The following is a 21,618-nucleotide window of genomic DNA, read 5'->3' as shown; positions in this document are numbered from 1 at the left end:
CTCAAACCAGCCTTGTTACTGCAGAAAACGTACAGAGGAAACACGGGCTGCGGCCGCCGGGGGGAGCACGAGGAGCACATACTGGAGATTTTGTATTTTGGAAGAGAAAAAAAAAGATCTTATTGCATTTTGCTTCACAATAAAAATGTCGTTAAAACGTTGTTGGCGTTTCCTTGTGGGAGGTCGGGCCCCCGCCGGCACGGTGGCTCTTTACCGGGGCCGGCACGGCCATGCTGGGGGGGTGTTTCACCTCCCGGGTCCGGCACCTCGATGCTCTGGGGGGGTTTGACCTCCTGGGTCCGGCACCTCGATACTCTGGGGGGGTTTGACCTCCCGGTGGCGCCTCCGATCCCGGTTCCACCTCCGGTCCCAGTTCCACCTCCCGTCCCCACTCCTTCTGCCGCCACGTGGTCGCGGGCGGCGCGCATGAGTGACGTCACTGCGCTGCGCCGCACGAAGGTGACACGCCGGGCGGGCAAGATGGCGGCGGCGGGCGGCGGCTGCCGGGTGAGTGACGGCTCCACCGGGGCTGTGGCGGTTTAACGGCGCTGTGGCGGTTTAACGGCGCTGTGACGGCTCCACCGGGGCTGTGGCGGCTCCACCGGGCGCGGTGGGGCGGCGGGAGGCAGCTGGGAGTGCAGCGAGGGGGCTGAGCGCCTCCGCGGGGCCGGGCCCGGTGCTGGTTCGCTCCCTTCTCACCGTTTCAGATTCAGTGGTTTTCTGTGGGAAAAAGAAAAAGCACCAAACATGCTGCGTGTAACTGTGAGGACAGAAAATACTCCAGAACAGTTTAGCACGTAGCACAGCCCATTAACGCGGTATTTTAGGGCAAAATCTCCTCTCAGGGAGGTGACTGCAGTAACCAGCCTCAGCATCTCGTTTTTGCAAGTAATGCGGTTTATAGTTCTCCAAACAAAGCGCAAAAAAAAAGTATTTAAATACTGCCAACGTTGAATTTAATGGCTCATTATTTTATCTGTTCATTAACAGGGAAATCAGTGAAGGGTCTGCAGTAAAGATTTTTCACTAAAAATAAAACCACCACCCCTCTAAGGCTTTTAGCAGTCAATATCTGCAGCCAAGCAGAACTTCTCATCAAAACAGACACGCAGAAAGATTCAAATGTACATTCAGAACAGTAACAGCTCGGTGGCTGCTGAGGTACCGGAGCTGCGGGGGACGTGACCCGCGGTCCCGGGGCTGCTCTGCCCCTCAGTGTCCCCAACAAGGGACAGCCCGGAGCGCTGCGGGACCTCCCAGCGCCTTCCCAAAGCAGCTCCCCCTTGGCCTCCTGTGAGCTTTGCATTTAAACGTTAAGTTCTTCCCCTCAATCGAGCAGGTGAACCGATGCAAGAACTGAACGCAAAGCTTCTGACTTTACAGGTCACTTTGTAGCCTGACGTGCTCCGCAGGTGCTTGATCCTTTGTGCCCAAAGCTGAACGTGGCATTAAGCATCTCTGTGTGTTTTGGGCAAGAGCCGCAATCAGTTAAATCCAGCAGACGGCCTGGCCCGAGTTCTAACGCTGTTCTGGGAGTTAATAGAGGTGTTTAAGTTATGCGTTTAACATCTAGGTTGTTCTTGCTTGCTTCAAAGCCTGGCCTAAGCGCTGATTGGGCAGCAAGGTTTAAAGATAGGCTGTGGGTAGTGTTTCCTTTCTTGATAGCAGCTTGATACTTTAATCTAGTGGAATTTAGTGGTAGCTACAGAGGCGATAAATAGGAGGGAGCCAAATTTCAATGATGTGAGTTAATAGAAGTGTAGAAACCAGTGAATTAATGCAACGTGGGCCAGCAGGACATGCGGCACATTTAAGCCATTCCTTCTTCTCAGAAGGCTAGATTTAGCTTGTAGTGTTTGGCGATGCCATCACTGAAGCCCCAGGCCCCAATCCAGCTCTTTACAAAACCCATTAAACACCGAGCAGCTTGATAAAGAGGTAGACACATTGTTAGTTTGGCCATAGAATTAAAGATTCTCAATGTTTCTTCTCAGCCTCCAGCATTTCTTGGCAGCACTTGTGCATTCCCATGAAAACCAGTGAATATTGTCTTATTTGCCGCGTTCTTTCCTCCTTAGCTCTGTAATATCGCTGCCGTGTTTTGCACTAACCTGATCTTGCGTTTTCGTTGCAGAAATGTCTCCTCAGCGGCATATGGCTCATATCCAGCAGATACCCCGTCCCTGCGCTCCATGGGGGCACGTACAGAGTGAGCAGACCCGTTTCAGAGCTCCAGCAGGTTGGTGAACCACTGCATTTTTTTCTATTTCAAACCAAAAGTGATTTCCCGTTAGATCGCTGATCTACTGGATGTCGATGTGTTTCTGAGAAGCACCAGTTCTAGGTCAAAAACTTCCACTTAAGGTATATCTGATGAATTCAAGGATTTTCATAGTAGCTGAGTCCGAGTGACAGAGTTCAGGAGTGATGCTCTGGTAACTTCACCTACCAAATCATTTAAGCCTGAACTAACCTGTGCAGTTAAACTTCCCCTGGAGAAGCATCTTTTTAATGTCTGTATGGATGTACTTCATGGGGCATTAGATATATTTTGGCCATCGGGCTGTTCTGAGGGGAAGCTACTTCATTTTCAAGTGAGCTCTTTGGTTTTTACGACATTTAATTTCATTAGAAGTGACCCAGTGCTTGGCTTAAGTAAATTTACCAGCTTTGCTGCTCGTTTTAAATTAATGTCTCTTTGGCTTCTACAACATGTAATGATTTTCTTTAGTCTAGATGCTACTCTTCTGGAGGAAGAAAGGGGTTTATATCGGGTTTTGTGGAGAATATCAAACAGGAATTAGCAAAAAACAAGGAGATGAAAGAAAGTATTAAAAAATTCCGCGATGAAGCCAGAAAGCTGGAAGAATCCGACGCGCTTCGAGAAGCAAGGAGGAAATACGTGAGTCTTCCTCATGAATCCCTATGATGGTTCTTTTTTCAGCCACCGAGCTGTTATTGCCTCTGTAGCTACCACTAAATTCCACTAGATTAAAGTATCAAGCTGCTATCAAGAAAGGAAACACTACCCACAGCCTATCTTTAAACCTTGCTGCCCAATCAGCGCTTAGGCCAGGCTTTGAAGCAAGCAAGAACAACCTAGATGTTAAACGCATAACTTTAACACCTCTATTAACTCCCAGAACAGCGTTAGAACTCGGGCCAGGCCGTCTGCTGGATTTAACTGATTGCAGCTCTTGCCCAAAACACACAGAGATACTTAATGCCACGTTCAGCTTTGGGCACAGAGGATCAAGCACCTGCGGAGCACGTCAGGCTACAAAGTGACTTGTAAAGCCAGAACCTTTGCGTTCAGTTCTCGCATCGGTTCACCTGCTCGATTGAGGGGAAGAACTTAACGTTTAAATGCAAAGCTCACAGGAGGCCAAGGGGGAGCTGCTTTGGGAAGGTGCTGGGAGGTCCCACAGCGCTCCGGGCTGTCCCTTGTTGGGGACACTGAGGGGCAGAGCAGCCCCAGGACCGCAGGTCACGTCCCCCGCAGCTCCGGTACCTCAGCAGCCACCGAGCTGTTACTGTTCTGAATGTACATTTGAATCTTTCTGCGTGTCTGTTTTGATGAGAAGTTCTGCTTGGCTGCAGATATTGACTGGTAAAAGCCTTAGAGGGGTGGTAGTTTTATTTTTAGTGAAAAATCTTTACAGCAGACCCTTCACTGATTTCCCTGTTAATGAACAGATAAAATAATGAGCCATTAAATTCAACATTGGCAGTATTTAAATACTTTTTTTTCTTTCTTTTAAGAACTATAAACCCTATTACTTGCAAAAACGAGATGCTGAGACTGGTTACTGCAGTCACCTCCCTGAGAGGAGCTTTTTGCCCTCAATTACCGCGCTAATGGGCTGTGCTACGTGCTAAACTGTTCTGGAGTATTTTCTGTCCTCACAGTTACACGCAACATGTTTGGTATTTTTTTTTCCCACAGAAAACCATTGAATCTGAAACGGTGAAGACCTCAGAAGTGATTAAAAAGAAACTTGAAGAAATAACCGGTACAGTGAAAGAGGTAAATCCCAGCCATGGAGGAACCTTCCCCTAAGGCAGTTTTGTGTTTTATCTGCGTTTGAATTATCGCCCCTTTTTCCTTGGTGAACGGTGGTCGCTATTGCATAGGTGATCACAATTTTGATTCTTTAAGGCCAGAGTTATTAACAAAGATGCAGCAATAATGTATGACAAATATCTTACTCAGTGTGTTGGGGAACAACCTGTTAGAGAGCAGCGTAGGTGAAAGGGACCTGGGGGTCCTGGAGACAGCAGGGTGACCATGAGCCAGCACTGGGCCCTTGTGGCCAGGAAGCCAATGGGACCTGGAGTGGGTTAGAAGGGGGTGGTCAGTGGGTCAGAGAGGTTCTCCTGCCCCTCTGCTCTGCCCTGGGGAGACCACACCTGGAATCTTGTGTCCAGTTGTGGCCCCTCAGCTCCAGCAGGACAGGGAACTGCTGGAGAGAGTCCAGCGCAGCCACCAAGATGCTGCAGGGAGTGGAGCATCTCCCGTGTGAGGAAAGGCTGAGGGAGCTGGGGCTCTGGAGCTGGACAAGAGGACACTGAGGGGGGACTCATTCCTGGGGATCAAGATGGAAAGGGGCAGTGTCAGGAGGATGGAGCCAGGCTCTTCTGGTGACAACCAGTGACAGGACAAGGGGCAATGGGTGCAAACGGAAACACAAGAGGTTCCACTTAAATATGAGAAGCAACTTGTTGGGGGTGAGGGTGGCAGAGCCTGGCCCAGGCTGCCCAGGGGGGTTGTGGAGTCTCCTTCTGTGCAGACATTCCAACCCGCCTGGACACCTTCCTGTGTAACCTCATCTGGGTGTTCCTGCTCCATGGGGGGATTGCACTGGATGAGCTTTCCAGGTTCCTTCCAACCCCTGACATTCTGGGATTCTGTGTGCCCTGTGATTCCGCTCAGACTTGGATACTGGAGATGCTCCATTTATCCAGCAGAGTCCTTTTCACCCTTTGTGTAAAGATCCTGGCTCTGTTAACACAACCCAAGTGATGCCAATAAAGAAGGTGGATTGAGAAAAGCGTTTCAAGATTTGTGTAGCAGAGAAATATCTTAACCTCTTCATAGCTTCGCTTAAGAAGCACCTTATGGTTTCAAAGGAAAGGGCTGGAGTATTTTAACTCTGCATCATTGCTCCTTCTCTAAAGGAATACTTTTAGAAATCTATGGGTAGCAGCTCTTAAAAATGCGTGTGGTCCTGTGAGTAGCCAAATCTGTTCTGCACAAAGACGTTGGGTGATGCCGCAGTTTACCGGTAAATCTCCGCTGTGCTTTCACCTTATCTTTGTTTACTCTTGTGTGTGCGTTAGGAGATCTATAGCATTCACAAAAAGGAGTTACTCAAAATAAATTTTCACCCGTTTCACCTGAAATAACGTTTTATTTCCTGTTGTCTTTTGTGGCAGAGTTTGGATGAAGTAAGTAAGAGCGATATTGGCCGGAAGATAAAGGAAGGTGTGGAAGAAGCAGCGAAAACGGCGAAACAGTCTGCAGAGACAGTGACAAAAGGAGGGGAGAAATTAGGCAGGACTGCAGCCTTCAAAGCTCTTTCTCAGGTCTGTATATTCCGTGCGTAGGTAGGACCCAGCACTGCGGGCGCAGCTCTTTAACACAGAAATTATCGGCGACTTTGTGCCGAGTATGAAATTCAATGCAAAAATCTTACAGCGAGACCTTGCGAGCCGTTGGAACAAGCTGAAATGTTCAGATGTGTTTAGCAGGTCTGGCGTTCGCTCGACAACCCCAGAAAAGTGTTAAGTCTCGAGCAGCTAAATTGCGTTCCTGGAAAACTTGGGTGCTGTGTTTGTGGAGCAGGGCAGCACATGTCTTCTGCTAAACCCCTATTTGCTTCCAAGCTATTTTCTCCTTTAGAAGGTATGGATAAGTCCATAAAAAGCGAGGCTCACTCTTGTTTTGGGGAAAGCAATGCTTCTATTTAAGCTTGGGCTTAGAACCTGGATTTTATTGACCTTTTAGATGGCTTTGCAGTTAATTATTGATGTCTTGAAGTTTTTCTTTTCCCTTGTATGAATCATTCTCCCTTTTACCTGGGGCTTGTCATTCTGTCTTGTCGGGGCTGATATTCCTGCCTTCACTGACTCCATTTATTCCAATTTAAACTCTGTGGAGGTTACATTACCCATTATCAGCCGTCAGGTTTGACTGTGCCCATAGTTCTTGCTATATTGGTTCATTTTTTTGGGGTTGATTAATTAATTAAGGTCTTGGTATTGGTGTGTTTGTCAACACACAGCAAAGACACATTTGCTGAGGGAGGGAGAGGAAAACAACTTGTGGTTTCTTTCTGGTTTTCAGTTCCTTGGAAATGAGGGAGAATGGTGAATCAAACTAATAGTGATATTTTCCTTTCAGGGAGTAGAAACCGTTAAGAAGGAAATAGATGAAAGTGTTTTAGGGCAGACTGGTCCTTACAAACGTCCGGAGCGACTCCGGAAAAGAACAGAATTCTCAGGCGAGAGGATTAAAGAGGAGCGAATATTTGAAGCTAACGAGTACGTATTGAATGTAATTTAGGATGAATAATTCTGTATATGATTTATTAAACCTTTAAATCGTAACTATCTATTGGTCAGGGATGGTTAAAACCCAAGTACTGCAGTGAGGGTGTGACCTTGTAGAGCAGGTTGGTCTGAGAGCAAATGTCCAGCATAAGCTGATGATACTGAAGTTTCTCATAGTGAAACCCAGCGCTTATAATTATAATTATAATTATAATTCTATTATACGTCTTCTGCGCTTTCTAGAGAGGCCATGGGAGTGGTGCTGCATAAAGACTCCAAATGGTATCAGCAGTGGAAAGATTTCAAGGACAACAACGTGGTCTTCAATCGTAAGTGTTCCAAAGACAAAGGAGTCGCGCGTTATTTTCCCTCTTCTGATTCTCGCTGTGTTGGATCCGATGCCATCTGTGCAACTAGTCTCAACATAATGCAAATCCCAGCCGGCTTTTTGGTGCTGTCGCTGTTGCTGGGAGGTGGTGTGAACGGGACGTGGGCGGAGGTGACAACACCGCAGCTTTTCCAAGCTCCTCCATCTGTGTTTGGACCCTTTCCCCGGTCAGGCGTAGCTTTTGATCATTCTCTGCTCCCTGTAGGCACCAAAACCTGCTTTTGCCATTGCTTAAAGAGAAATGAACTCTTGTTCTTTTCTTCTATTTATTTTTCTTCTGTTCAGCTCTGCTCTGGCACGGGGCACGTGTGCACACATGCAGATCTCTTCTCCCTGACCTTGAGCTTAGAACAAAGAGAAATGTTGTTTTTAGCGAGCTGGTTTCTGTTTTCATCTGCTTAGAACTCAGGGATGTGTGGGACTTTGTCTCCTCTCTGTTTCTTTTGCAAAACCTAAATAATACTGAATATCTGTACCGTGGTGAGCGGTTACTTTTGATAGTTATTTAGACGCTTAATGTTTCTGAAAGGCATCGAGAAGCCTGAGAGCAGAATCCTTCAACAAATCAAAAGAATTACTGCCCTTGACTGCAGGGTTAAGGTGAGGGAAAAACAGACTATAAAACCACAACATATAATTATTTGGGGTTGTGTTTCTTCCCAACTTCTTATAAAGCGGAGCTCCTTGGGAATTCTCCAAGAGCAGGTTTTTCCATGCCATTTGTTAGCCTTTCCAAGGAGAGATGCTCACAGCAAAAACTCCCCACCTGCTGCCTCCCCTGCTCCTGCACCATCTGCACCAGTTCTCCGCATTCTCCACATTTTACGCCTATTTCCAAGACTCTGCTTTCACATTTCAGGCACCGTTGCAGATGTGGCTGCATCGGGCTCTCCCTTTATGGCACCACCTGCGCCAACAACACCATGTAGTTTCTTTTTTGGAAGGAGCAAAAGCTTCAGGGCAGGATTCCAAACGTTAATTGACGTGTCGGGAAGAATCTTCCCTGCAGGGCCCATTATCCTGCAACCACCTTCTGCAGTTCTGGTCCATCTGATCATGTCCAGAGACAGATAATGAGTTGCTTTAGCCCTTGGTTTGTTGCAACAACGTCTGCTTGCTTAAATTGCTTTATGTTTTAGCTTCACCTCTATTCTTATTTCTACCTTTGAGATTTTGCTTTGCAGGAGTTTTTCTTCCCCATCAGTGACTTCTGTAGTTTGGGGACATGCTTGGCGTGCTGTCTTAGCAAGGTCGAGGAGTACATAGAGCTGCTTCAAACTGCATCTTCACTGATGTCGTCCTATTTTATTAAAAATTGGCAAGGCTGTAGGTCTATTATTGATTTCCTCCCCCCTAGTTAAACTTTCTGGTGTTGGTTTCACATCACGCTCCCCCTTGTAGCAGATCGAATCACGGGGTGTGAGCAAGTGTAGTGTAATTTCTATCCAAAAATCTGCATAGAAGTTCCGGAGATTCTGGCGACTGAAGGCAGAGAAACCATCATCCTTATGACAGTTACTGATAGTTAAGAACTTGGCAGGAAAATGAGGAAAGTAAGTTTTGAAATGGATACTTGTTAATCAACAAAGAGATGTAGAAAAGATCGAGCAGGTTTGATCTGCGACCCGTGGCGTGTTGTTTCCTCGGTCGGGAGCGTCGCCTAAGGACCCTGCTGCTCACGTCTCCTCTCCTTTCAGGGTTCTTTGAAATGAAAATGAAGTACGATGAAAGCGACAACGCGTTCATTCGAGCTTCCCGAGCTGTCACGGACAAAGTCACTGACTTAATAGGTAATGTTTCCTCACTGTTGTGGAAATGCGTCTTTAGCCTGTAGCTCTGTTCTAGTGCCTGTCGGCGCTGCCGCCCTCTGTGTGTTCCCAACCTTTGGGACAGATTCTGGAGCTTTATGGCAATTTGCACGGATCATTATCCAGTATCACGCAGCGTTGCAACCTGCTGCTGGATCCGAAGTGCAGCGCGATGACAAGCGCTTGTGTGGGATAAATCTCAAGCCTAACTTAAAGTCTGCAGTTGTTCCCAGGTCGTCCTTCCCTCCGGTATAAAACCAAAGGGCTTTATCTTGTTTTCTGGCAACAGTTGCTGTACCACCCGTCTCACTGAGTTGTTTTATTAGGTGGATTGTTCTCGAAGACAGAAATGTCCGAGGTTTTAACAGAGATACTCAAAGTGGATCCATCCTTTGATAAAGATCGTTTTTTAAAGCAATGTGAGCGTGATATAATCCCCAATGTCTTGGAGGTAAGCTGGGGGGAGAGTATGGTGCATTTGGTTTATTGTTTTCCTTTACTATAAAGTTTTCTGATGCTACAATTAAAAGGTGGAGCAGTATTTACTTTTCAATCATCCAGCTTTGCACAGAACATGAGATAACCTTGGGAAAAGGAAGTCAGATCCCACGTAACTGTTTAATCTAAAACCATATTTCATCATTTAGTAGACTAGCACATTTTCTTTCTTTCTGACCTGGAAAACAACAAACCATCTTCTCCCATGAGAAATGATCTGGGCATCAGGGAGATCAACCTGAAGGAGGCGAATGAACAGTACCAGGCAAATGCTGATATCGAATATTGATAAGGGAAATAATTTAGTGTGTATGCACTGCTGGATTCTAAATGATCTGAAACTGCTTGGGGAGAAGAGCAGGTCATGACAGATGATTCAGTGACAATATTTCAGGCACTCATCAAGGAACTATGTGGAACTTAATGTTTTAAAGTGTAAAACCACTCAGAGGATAGCACCGATGAAGGATGGGACTTAAGTATAAATGGATATAGTTCTTCTCGCTGTAACTATGTCAGAAAAGACAGACTCAAAGTAGAGGATTTCAAGACGTATGGCAGAAATTGTTTTGAGAGATTAATCTGAGACTGGAAAAACTGAGGCTTGAAGAGAGAAACAGATGCTAATAGAGAGCAAAGTGTTATTTTCTCATCCTACAACACAGTGCATATTTGTATCGCAAATTCATGCATGCTAATACACATGTAGAAATATTTATGATACTCCTAGGCGTGAGGTAGCATTATAGGATGAATAAAAAATTAATTTGATGCTTCCAAGCATCCGAACTGATGCGCAGTTGTTTTTGTCACTGCTGTCTTTGCAGTGAGCGACTGTGTATCAGATATGTGGCTGGAACGGTGGTGTCGGAGGCGAAATAATCCCAGAATGTGAGGGGTTGAAAGGGCCCTGGAAAGCTCATCCAGTGCAATCCCCCCATGGAGCAGGAACACCCAGATGAGGTTACACAGGAAGGTGTCCAGGCGGGTTGGAATGTCTGCACAGAAGGAGACTCTATAACCCCCCTGGGCAGCCTGGGCCAGGCTCTGCCACCCTCACCCCCAACAAGTTCCTTCTCAGATTTAAGTGGAACCTTTTGTGTTCCAGTTTGTACCCATTGCCCCTTGTCCTGTCCCTGGTTGTCACCAGCAGAGCCTGGCTCCATCCTCCTGACACTGCCCCTTTCCATATTGATCCCCAGGAATGAGTCCCCCCTCAGTGTCCTCTTGTCCAGCTCCAGAGCCCCAGCTCCCTCAGCCTTTCCTCACACGGGAGATGCTCCACTCCCTGCAGCATCTTTGTTGCCCTGCGCTGGACTCTCTCCAGAGAGACAGAACCTGCTTTTCTAATGGTGTCGTGTCACAAATCAAGCTACAAAAAAGGGGCTCTTGACTCTCAGGGAACGAATTTTGCACAGGAAAGGGGTTTTCAAGCTGTAGGCAGCTGTCTTACAGATTCCATCACATGTCAAGATTTATAGACATTATATTGAAAAACACCCTATCACATTTAGCTGACTTGATTTGGAACTCCAGGCATCTGGCTTGTCATGAATTCCTGGTGTTTATCACACAGCGGTTTAAAGAGAAACCTTTTCAGGAGTTGCCACGTGATTCTTCTGTTCATTCTGTGCCCTGAACTCTTCAGAGTCTTGAAAACTATGGATATAATTCTGGTTTGTTCTCCTGCTTCTCTTAGATCCAGCATTTCTGCCCACTGTGCATTCTGCTGGGTTTTTTTGGCCAGGAAGGTTTAAGATGTTAATTATTGAGAGGTTTATGTTCATCTGACTCAGACGTAGGATTTCAAGCATGCTGCTGAAAGTGCTGATAATTTCAGCTCTCTGATATACGAGGTGTTTTAAAACGTCCATGTTTTATTTGATTTTTAGGCTCTGATATCTGGAGAGCTTGATATCCTCAAAGACTGGTGCTATGAAGCGGTAAGTACAGCTACTAAACATGCCTGAGAAGGTTGTTTCTCTCTTGTAAGTTGGTGCTTTGTGCTTTATTTGCTGTCCAGCTCTTTTGTTGTACAAAAACTGGGTTTCTTTTTGTACTGGGATAGATTTTCAGAATTGGATCCGCTTCTTGAAACAGCGACTGTGAATTGATTGTGATTCGGTGATTGTATTGGCCACTTAACTTTATGAAAGCCGATCATTTCCTGACGCCATAGGTGGAAATTTGTTGTGCTCTTCGCTTTACTCCAAAATAATTGTGTTGTAGGCAACACACACCCATCCTTGTTCTGCTTGTAAAAAATTTAACTGCTTTAAGTGAATATTCTTACTGATCACCACCAGAGGGCTGGAAATGCTCACATCCGAAGAGGCTTTTTGAAATTCAGTTTGATGTTTATTGTTAATTGCAATTAGCATCTTTATAACAATGTTCCAGTATGTAAGAGTAAGATATTTAAAGCAATATAACAGTAAAGTTCTTTATTGCTTCAAGCAACCTTTGAAATGACACCAGAGAACTCCTCTCAGATTTCTAGAGGGTAGTAGCAGATTTCTTGCAGTTTATAAGGCAAAAAGCGAACCCTTCTAAGCTTGTTGTAGCTGCAAATTAAGCTCATAAATCAAGAATCATCTGTAAAATAAGCCAAGGGAGGAGATGGGAGTCGTATTAGAATTCAGGAGATAAAAGGCTCTTGAGCAGGATCATTCCACACATGTTAAGTTTGTGCTACTGGTCACTAAAGTGTCGGAATAAAACCACTAAGGCAAAAACTTCTTAAAAATGTAAAAAGATGTGGTTCCTCGAGCTGCGTCCTCAGAATCCCTGCTCTGTAACTCCAGCTTCGCTGACTTTGCCAGTGACTTCTGTTGGATATTTGCATTTAAACGCTTGCGTTGAGGGTCAGAACATCCACGTTGGGGAGGCAGGTAGGGGCTCCCTCCTGTTTGTTCGGTACCTGCCAAGAATCCGGTGACGATGCTGGAAGCAAATGGAAATTCCCCATCCCCAGCAACCGCTCTTGGTGCATAAATAACACAAATAATGAAGCGCGTGGCTAAAAGGAGCCAGGAAATGCTGGGCTGCCTCCAGGGGCTGGCTGAATAGTAGGAACATAGCTTGGTTCCCAGACTGTTTCTCCTTGTCTGCTGTCAAATCGCAGTCTTGGCTATCGGATGCACTTGGTGTATGTATTCTGTTGTGAATCATGGATCTCCTGGCCGGGGGCAATGGGATTTTTAGTGAGAATTTGATTCCATGAAGCCTAGAGTGTTTAATACCTCACAAGACATACGTGTTCACCACATGCTTTGCTTTTTGGTGGTTCCCTCTAAGCAGAAAACACCTTTTTCTTAGTGACAGAACAAATTCAAACGTCTAACACAAGTTTGTTGCTTCCTTTAGACTTACAGCCAGCTCGCCCATCCCATCCAGCAAGCCAAGGCCATGGGGCTGCAGTTCCACTCCAGGATCCTCGACATCGACAACATCGACGTGAGTGGCCTTTTCTATATTTTTTACTATGGGGGTGAATCTCTTTGTCTTTCAGTTAATAAGCTCTTTAAATATTTAACAGAGCGACCTTAGAACAGAGAAAAAAAATCCTGTCAAACAAGAGGTTCTCACCTTGAAGTCCTTGTGTTAGTTATTTGTAGATAGTTCAGTACAATTTCATGTCGAAGGTTCGTTTAAAAGCAAGAGGAAAAAGCTTTGGTTGAGGTGCTTTCTTTAGAAAATGATGGTTTTTAAGGGCAGGGTTTCTTCTACTTTTGGTTTCATGGAACAGAGCTTGTTCATATTTCCCAGTTTTTTGGGCTTGGATGAACTGAAAACTTTCAGAACAATTTTGGGAAAGCTCTTAATACAGGGAAAGTTTTTGGGAAAACACTTTGCAGTAATGCCTGCAGCATCTGTGTTAACAGAGCAGGTACAACCTGTTGAAAATAACCAAAGTTAACAAGATTAAAATAACTCCTTGAGGAGAAGGCAGGATGAGCATGAGCCAGCACTGGGCCCTTGTGGCCAGGAAGCCAATGGGACCTGGGGTGGGTTAGAAGGGGGTGGTCAATAGGTCAGAGAGGTTCTCCTGCCCCTCTGTTCTGCCCTGGGGAGACCACACCTGGAATCTTGTGCCCAGTTGTGGCCCCTCAGCTCCAGCAGGACAGGGAACTGCTGGAGAGAGTCCAGCGCAGCCACCAAGATGCTGCAGGGAGTGGAGCATCTCCCGTGTGAGGAAAGGCTGAGGGAGCTGGGGCTCTGGAGCTGGACAAGAGGACACTGAGGGGGGACTCGTTCATGGGGATCAATATGGAAAGGGGCAGTGTCAGGAGGATGGAGCCAGGCTCTTCTGGTGACAACCAGTGACAGGACAAGGGGCAATGGGTTCAAACTGGAACACAAGAGGTTCCACTTGAATATGAGAAGAAACTTGTTTGAGGTGAGGGTGGCAGAGCCTGGCCCAGGCTGCCCAGGGGGGTTGTGGAGTCTCCTTCTGTGCAGACATTCCAACCAGCCTGGACACCTTCCTGTGTAACCTCATCTGGGTGTTCCTGCTCCATGGGGGGATTGCACTGGATGAGCTTTCCAGGGCCCTTCAACCCCTGACATTCTGGGATTGTGTGTGATTCTGTGAGAAGGTGCAATTGTTGGCCCTGTCAGGCCATAGCAGTTGTGTTAAATACTTGATGCTTTTACATTAATCGGCAGAAATCGTCTGTTTTCTGATGGAATTTTCTCCCGTTGCAGCTGGCGATGGGGAAGATGATGGAGCAGGGACCAGTTTTAATCATCACTTTTCAAGCTCAAGTCGTGATGGTCATTAAGAACCAGAGCGGGGAGGTGGTGGAAGGTGATCCGGTGAGTGATGTTCATGGTCTGCACATGGTTTCCCAGTTCTTTTCTTTCTCCCTTTTCCTTTCATAAAGGGCGCTGTAAGAACAGAGCACAAAGGTGGTTGGTAAACAGGGTAGGAGCTGGAGTTATCGATGGAATTTGCAGGAAAATCACTGCGAACAACTGGGAGCAGAAGTTTTTAGCTGCTGTCTCCCTACACTAATACCAAATATCCTACAGCACCACAAACCTTTCCTTATCAACACTGTCCTGTATCCAGCCATGTTAAATTCCGTGATCCAGGGTGATTTGTGGAGCGGATCTCTGTGGATTCTGCGTTGTGGTTTCTCTTTTAACGCTGCGAGTCCAGCCGGTTGTGCTGTGAGCGATGCTGGACCGAGCCTGTCAGATGAACCACAAAACACGCTCGTTACTGGAGTTAATGACACGGCAGACTCGAGGAGCCCGTGTGTTCTCTGAACACCGTTCTCCAGCGGCTCGCTGTCCAGACAGCTCTGCCTCGCAATATTTAAGTAGCTTAACGACATATAATGGGGGATATTGTGAGATGCTTGGAGCTGGCAGTTTCTAGCAGGTTTGGCTTTTTGCAACCGTTCCCTTCAGTCCAGGCTGTAAGTTTCCAAAACGCAAAAAAAAAAGGGACTAATTTTAATGATGGGGCCCATCTGGACTGATTTACAACCTGTCACTTCGACTGCAGGGGAGGAACAGCTGATATAGTAATTTCTTGCATTAAATTACCACATTCCTAGAAGATGGATATTGATGTGATAATTATTGAACAGGATATCAAAGTCTGTTTGCTGCCTGATTTCTCTGGAGCAGCAATAAATCAAGGAGATGCATTAAAATTCTCCACGGGAAACAAAACTTCGGTTTTAATCAAATGTCAGACGCAGGCTGGTGACTGCGATTCGGTGTTAACTGCTGAGCTGCTCCTGCAGAGCGCCGAACAAATGACCTTCTTGGGAAAAGGAGGAGCCTCCAATTGTAAGTTCGCTAAACAGAAATCACATGCTTGGAAGTGCTGGTGTGTTTTACCTCGTTGCAATGGTTGAAATTCCCGCCGCTGTGATGCAAACTTGGCCCTGCTGAGACGTGGAGGGGACACTAATGTTGGGGTTCCCTATGGGGCACCGCAAAATCCATCTGGGCAAATGAGACCTTAGACAATCACAGAATCCCAGAATGTCGGGGGTTGAAGGGACCTGGAAAGCTCATGCAGTGCAATCCCCCCATGGAGCAGGAACACCCAGATGAGGTTACACAGGAAGGTGTCCAGGCGGGTTGGAATGTCTGCACAGAAGGAGACTCCACAACCCCCCTGGGCAGCCTGGGCCAGACTCTGACACCCTCACCCCAAACAAGTTTCTTCTCATATTTCAGTGGAACCTCCTGTGTTTCCGTTTGCACCCATTGCCCCTTGTCCTGTCACTGGTTGTCACCAGAAGAGCCTGGCTCCATCCTCCTGACACTCCCCCTTTCCATCTTGATCCCCATTAATGAGTCCCCCCTCAGTGTCCTCTTGTCCAGCTCCAGAGCCCCAGCTCCCTCAGCCTTTCCTCACACGGGAGATGCTCCACTCCCTGCAGCATCTTGGTGGCTGCGCTGGACTCTCTGCAGCAGTTCCCTGTCCTGCTGGAACTGAGGGGCCACAACTGGACACAAGATTCCAGGTGTGGTCTCCCCAGGGCAGAGCAGAGGGGCAGGAGAACCTCTCTGACCCACTGACCACCCCCTTCTAACCCACCCCAGGTCCCATTGGCTTCCTGGCCACAAGGGCCCAGTGCTGGCTCATGGTCACCCTGCTGTCCCCAGGACCCCCAGCTCCCTTTCCCCTACGCTGCTCTCTAATAGGTCATTCCCCAACTTACACTGAACCTGGGGTTGTTCCTGCCCACATTCAAGACTCTACACTTGCCCTTGTTCTATTTCATTACATTTTCCCTGCCCAGCTCTCCAGCCTGTCCAGGTCTCTGATGGCAGCACAGCTTCCAGTGTCACCACTGCTCCCAGCTCGGTGTCACCAGCAAACTTGTGACAGTCACTCTATTCCCTCGTCCAAATCATTGATGAATATATTGAATAATACCGGCCCCAGCACTGACTGACCCTTGAGGCTCTGCACTGGATACAGGCCTCCATCAAGCAGTGCTGAGGAGTCAAGGGGAGCTTTTTAAAATGAGGTCCTGGAGGACCAGGAGGCAGGATGCTGTTTGTCACAGCACATCAGGGGATTAAAGGACAAATTTTTGCCTTGCGTGCATGGCCAGGGTAGAAATCAGCCTTTGGGAGTCCAAGCGTTTGCTCTCCTGCTGTGAATATATGCAGCAGCACGCACTGTATGTTGAGGATTGAGATGTACCCTATTAATAAAAGCACCAGATCAGAAGCCCAGAAATCTCTCAGCTTTAGAAACGTGGAATTTTGATGTTTCATCACGTCTCATTTCCCTGCTGCAAGATCCCCAGCAACCCCCAGCTTACCCACCATTCGGAAATCCCGTGTTGAAGAACGTGAACTCGTCTGGGTGTAGCAGAGCTTTGATGCAGAAGTGCATGACTAAATTGCATTTCCTACGCAATCCCATGAAACGGACTTTAAAAATCACAAAAATGGTACAAATTAAGGTTCTGATGTTCAACCAGTTGTTACCCATTTCATCTTGACTTTATACTTAGTGTTTTATACTCAGGAAAGGTGCTTTTTGCGTCGCTGTGGATAGTACAACAATGTACGGCCTGTCTTGAGCAGGCAGAAGTTTGGGTTTTGTTCTTTCGTCCCCTACGCCCTTCTGACACATCCCAAACGTCCGCATGACTCAAGGTTTCGGTCACTTTTACCGCTGCTCAGCAGAGCTGAAGCAAGTGAATCTTCTGAAACACTGAGCAAGGAAAAAAAAAGGCTTTATGTGATATTTCTAAAGCGTTAGGTTTGTAATGACTGGTCTGGGACAGAAAGTCTCCCCCCTCACATTTGTGTACCTAAATTATAACTTATAAAGATTCACAGATTCAATCAAAACTGTAGCGGTTAAGTGCACATCTGGGAGCTGAGCCAGCGCACAGTCTGATCCCCCAGCGATACTTGTTATCTGAGGGAGATATTCTCAGCGGTTAATGGTTAAATGATAAAATGGAAATAAGCTTTGATTTGGGTGTGTGACCCCTGGCAGCACAGGCTCTGGGCACTGTCCCCTGTGTCACACGGCGCCGTGGTGACTCTTGGGGGGTTGTTTTCATAAGTGATGGCCCAGGAGGTGCTGAGATGCGGCTTTCATCCTTATTCACTTGGAACTAAACTGTCGGCATTCTCATTACAGCATCACAGAATCCCAGAATGTCAGGGGTTGGAAGGAACCTCAAAGCTCATGCAGTGCAATCCCCCCATGGAGCAGGAACACCCAGATGAGGTTACACAGGAAGGTGTCCAGGCGGGTTGGAATGTCTGCACAGAAGGAGACTCCACAACCCCCCTGGGCAGCCTGGGCCAGGCTCTGACACCCTCACCCCAAACAAGTTTCTTCTCATATTTAAATGGAACCTCCTGTGTTCCAGTTTGCACCCATTGCCCCTTGTCCTGTCCCTGGTTGTCACCAGCAGAGCCTGGCTCCATCCTCCTGACACTGCCCCTTTCCATCTTGATCCCCAGGAATGAGTCCCCCCTCAGTGTCCTCTTGTCCAGCTCCAGAGCCCCAGCTCCCTCAGCCTTTCCTCACACGGGAGATGCTCCACTCCCTGCAGCATCTTGGTGGCTGCGCTGGACTCTCTGCAGCAGTTCCCTGTCCTGCTGGAACTGAGGGGCCACAACTGGACACAAGATTCCAGGTGTGGTCTCCCCAGGGCAGAGCAGAGGGGCAGGAGAACCTCTCTGACCTACTGACCACCCCCTTCTAACCCCACCCCAGGTTCCACCCACCAAGGATGGAAAAGCTTATTGTGTTTTTCAATCTGACACCCTGTTTTCAGTCTGAACACCTTGTTTGCCCACTGAAGGATTGATATCAATTAATTCTGCCCTGCAGAATTAATACCAATCTGTGGCTAACACTGTGACTGGACTTCGTATCATCTGATTTTCATTGATAAATTTGGGTTTTTTTCACTCTCCGTCTCTCCTCAGACCTGATAATGATAATTTGTGGTCAGACTGCAGTGTGAGCTGGGGGGGGACAGGCAGGTTACACCTAAACCTGATTGAAGGTTACAGAGAGCAGCACAACCTGGCGGCTGAACCCATTTGAAACCAGAAATTTATACTTTAAAATAAGGTCAAATATTATCAAACTTGACAGCGGTGCCAGTTAATGAATGTCAGCCAGAGATAACCTGGAAACCCTAATTCTATTTTTCTGAAATCAAAAGTGAAACGAAGGAATAAACTTAACAGCGGAGTCAATGATACTGTTAAGCAGCATTCTTTGTTTTATCAGCACTGGGGATCATCCTCCATCAGTGCTCCAGCGACTGGTTGATGCTCTTGTGTTGCTTATATTCACATGATTATTACATATGCGTTACAATTTTGACATACAATACATCTATACTAAGAAATAATTGATTATGTTAGTTATAATTGTTTAGTTTCTTTCTTACAATGCACCTATTATTAGTTAAATATAAACTAAGCACTCTGCTTCTAAACAATGTGTCACTTCATCTTCTGTCTCTTGTCATGCAGAAGGATCTAAAACTCGTTTTGCAGGTGGTCAGAAAGCATTGATCGTGTTAATTGGTTAATGTTGGGTAGGTCTTTTGTAACTGAATCACAGTGAACATGAATTCGGCAGCTTCTCTTCAATATTTGTTCCTGAGCGGGATAAGGTTCTAACCACAATCTAGTTTATGTTGCTGGAGTTATCCTTAGTTGGGAGCTTTGGGCTTAGAACCAGAGGGCAAAATCATGATACAGGAAGCTCTGAGCTTAGGAGGTCGGTGACCGCATGTTATAACAAGAGGCTTTTCGTTCCAGGACAAGGTTCTGCGGATGCTGTACGTGTGGGCGCTCTGCAGGGACCAGGACGAGCTCAACCCCTACGCTGCCTGGAGGCTGCTGGACGTTTCCTCCTCGAGCACCGAGCAGGTTCTCTGAGCGCAGCCCAGAGCTTTCCCGTTCCTCTCGCCCGGCGCCGCCGCCTCCGGCCGCGCACCGACTGCTGCCAGATCCATTCCTCTGCACAACACCGGGCCGCTCGGCGCGCCCTCGTTAACACCAACCCCCGTAATGAACTGGACGACATGGCTGCCTTACGCTTTGCTGTGTAGTACCGCACTGTAAGGGCGTACGGTGGATCTCAACGTGAATGCTCTCAGACACTAGCAGCTGCTGTTGGCTCCTTTGTTAATTGTGGCCGAAGGAGGCCGGTTGGGGTCCCGTGTGTTTCCCAGTGGTGGACAGAGGTGGGTATTGGAGAGGGAGATGTGCCAGGTCTAGTTCCCATCCGCTGTCATCCTTTGGTGGCCTCACAGCATCTCTTAAAATATCTTAAAGGTGCTTTGAAGGCACGTTGTCTCAGCTAACGTACATCTCGTGTTCACAACTTCACCAGTAAGCCTTCCGGTGCTGCCGTGTCTTGCACTTTACCGAACCAAATACAGTCGGGACTTTGCACATGACTCATTGGGTTGGGGGTGTTGGAATCATCTCCCGGCCCCTTGCAGGGGTGGAGTTTGCTGCCAGTGATAATATTTGTATATCCACAGCTTCCCAGGGGGAATATTATCATTTCTGGTGTTCTGTTCATTGTGTCAAGAGCGCACAACTGCGTTTCTCTGTTGGGTTAATCTGATGGTGGGAAGGCGATGGGCTCTGAGGAAGCAGGCAGAGGGTTAGAGATGGACAGAATAGCAGCAAATTTGTAAATAAAATGCAATAACAGGCAGAACGTCACCTCTTGTAGCTCAGGTATTATGTGACATGAGAAAAGAGGGTGCAGTTCACACACGTACTGCAGAACACGCGTGGTTTCTTCACCAGATGACTTGCGATTTGGGGGGTGGCACCTGGGGAAGAGCTGCTGGCACACACGGACTCTGGGGCTTGGGCTTTGCTGGAGGTTCAGGTTGGGGCTGTGATGTGGGTTGATCCGTCTGCCTCCTCTTAATGGAAAGTCAGGTTTGAGCGGGGGGAAAGAAATGGATCGTGGAATAGGAAATCAAAGCACTGATGTGCTGCCGTGTTCTGCCTGTGCGCAAACCAGGCTGATGCAGGACAGCACTTCCTTGACATTATGATTAAAGAGAATAATTGCCAGTTCTTCCTTCTCTTCTGAGTGTCTGGATCGGTTCCTTTGAATGGAAACAGCATTATCTCACAGCCCTTGGGTGAGACATCCACCTTTCGCAGTTTCTTGCGATGAGTGCAGCAAATTCAATAGCGGAATCCGCCTTTTTCTCTTAGAAGACGCCCGGAGCTGCTGCCACGCCGGGTGTTCCTGCTCCCTCCTCATCACACGGTTTTCTTGCTGCTGCATTTTTGGCTGAAGCGATTTCAGAATGTTTACTCACATATCTTAAGCACTGCTACACAAACCGAAGATCTGAGCAGGATAAATTCCGCACTGCAGGAATCGGCTATGGAATAAGGAACCCTTGGAAGTGACGGGTGGATGTTTGATGCCTCATTTGGTGGGGCTCTTTCTGGGACAGGTCTCATGCAGCATCTGCGCGCGATCTGTGCAGAGACTTGTTTATTTGAACATCTGGACCACCGAGGGCAAATACACTGTTGACACAATGTCTTGGAGATGCTTCTTGAACCTCCTCAGGGATGGGGAAAGTCTCATCGCCAAGATCACGCAGAAATTGGCTGAAAATAAAGCCTGATCCTGTCCTGCCGTGTCCTCGGGAGCAGTCGCCGATCAGACAGGAGTCACACCAGCCTGGGTACGTACGTGCAGCCTGTTAAGGTGCTTCTGTGAAGCATGTGCAAAACTTCTTTTATTTAGTGTGCTTTTAACTTATTTTTAACTGATGTTGGGGGCAAAAATGATCTAAATTATAGAATCATAGAATGGTTTGGGTTGAAGGGACCTTCCCAGCTCCCCAGTGCCCCCCCTGCCATGACAGGGACATCTTCACCAGCTCAGGGTGCTCAGAGCCCCGTCCAGCCTGGCCTGGGGTGTCTCAGGGATGGTTCATCCACCACCTCTCTGGCCAACCTGGGCCAGGCTCTCACCACCCTCAGGGCAACAATTTCATTATATCCATCCTGAATCTCCCCTCTTTTAGTATAAAACCATCACCCCTTGTCCTATCACAACGGGCCCTGCCAGGTCTGTCCCATTAGCAGCTTTTCTCCAGAGACGCGGTGGCACGAAGGTAATTACCGAAACGAGGTTTAAACCATGAGGGTCAACCCACATCACCCTGTACCAGTGGCTGCTGCATCCGCCGGGGCTTCACCATAGTTGGGGTTTGTTGGTCGGCTCAGGATTTGGGGTGACTCAGGATTTGGGGTGACTCAGGATTTGGGGTGACTCAGCTCTAAGTCCAGCTCTTCATTATTCAGCAAAACGGGGATGGGATGGAAACATCTTGCAGGTCATAAGTGTCATCT

General features: G+C 47.3%; 1 protein-coding gene across 1 annotated transcript; it reads left to right on the top strand.

Annotated features, from left to right (window-relative positions):
- The first annotated feature begins 471 nt into the window (after positions 1-471).
- On the top strand, positions 472-20,189 carry TIMM44 (translocase of inner mitochondrial membrane 44). Its single transcript, XM_080359359.1, has 13 exons — positions 472-507; positions 2,135-2,239; positions 2,732-2,902; positions 3,947-4,027; positions 5,437-5,586; positions 6,404-6,543; positions 6,796-6,881; positions 8,638-8,730; positions 9,075-9,199; positions 11,139-11,189; positions 12,613-12,702; positions 13,954-14,064; positions 19,033-20,189. Exons 1-13 carry the CDS (start codon positions 481-483, stop codon positions 19,150-19,152), a joined length of 1,350 nt encoding a protein of 449 aa, XP_080215485.1. The 5' UTR covers positions 472-480; the 3' UTR covers positions 19,153-20,189.
- The last annotated feature ends 1,429 nt before the right edge of the window (positions 20,190-21,618 follow it).

The sequence above is a fragment of the Nesoenas mayeri genome (assembly GCF_963082525.1).
Source record: "Nesoenas mayeri genome assembly, chromosome: 25".
NCBI lineage: Eukaryota > Metazoa > Chordata > Aves > Columbiformes > Columbidae > Nesoenas > Nesoenas mayeri.
Note: the sequence above shows the minus strand (reverse complement) of the source record. Positions and strands in the feature narration are given on the sequence as shown.

Bases quoted from the DNA above. Each gene is read 5' to 3' on its own strand.
- TIMM44 (XM_080359359.1), top strand. From the start codon at position 481: ATGGCGGCGGCGGGCGGCGGCTGCCGG. The intron at 11,190-12,612 runs GTAAGTACAGCT...TGCTTCCTTTAG, and splicing joins AAGACTGGTGCTATGAAGCG to ACTTACAGCCAGCTCGCCCA. The intron at 14,065-19,032 runs GTGAGTGATGTT...TTTTCGTTCCAG, and splicing joins AGGTGGTGGAAGGTGATCCG to GACAAGGTTCTGCGGATGCT.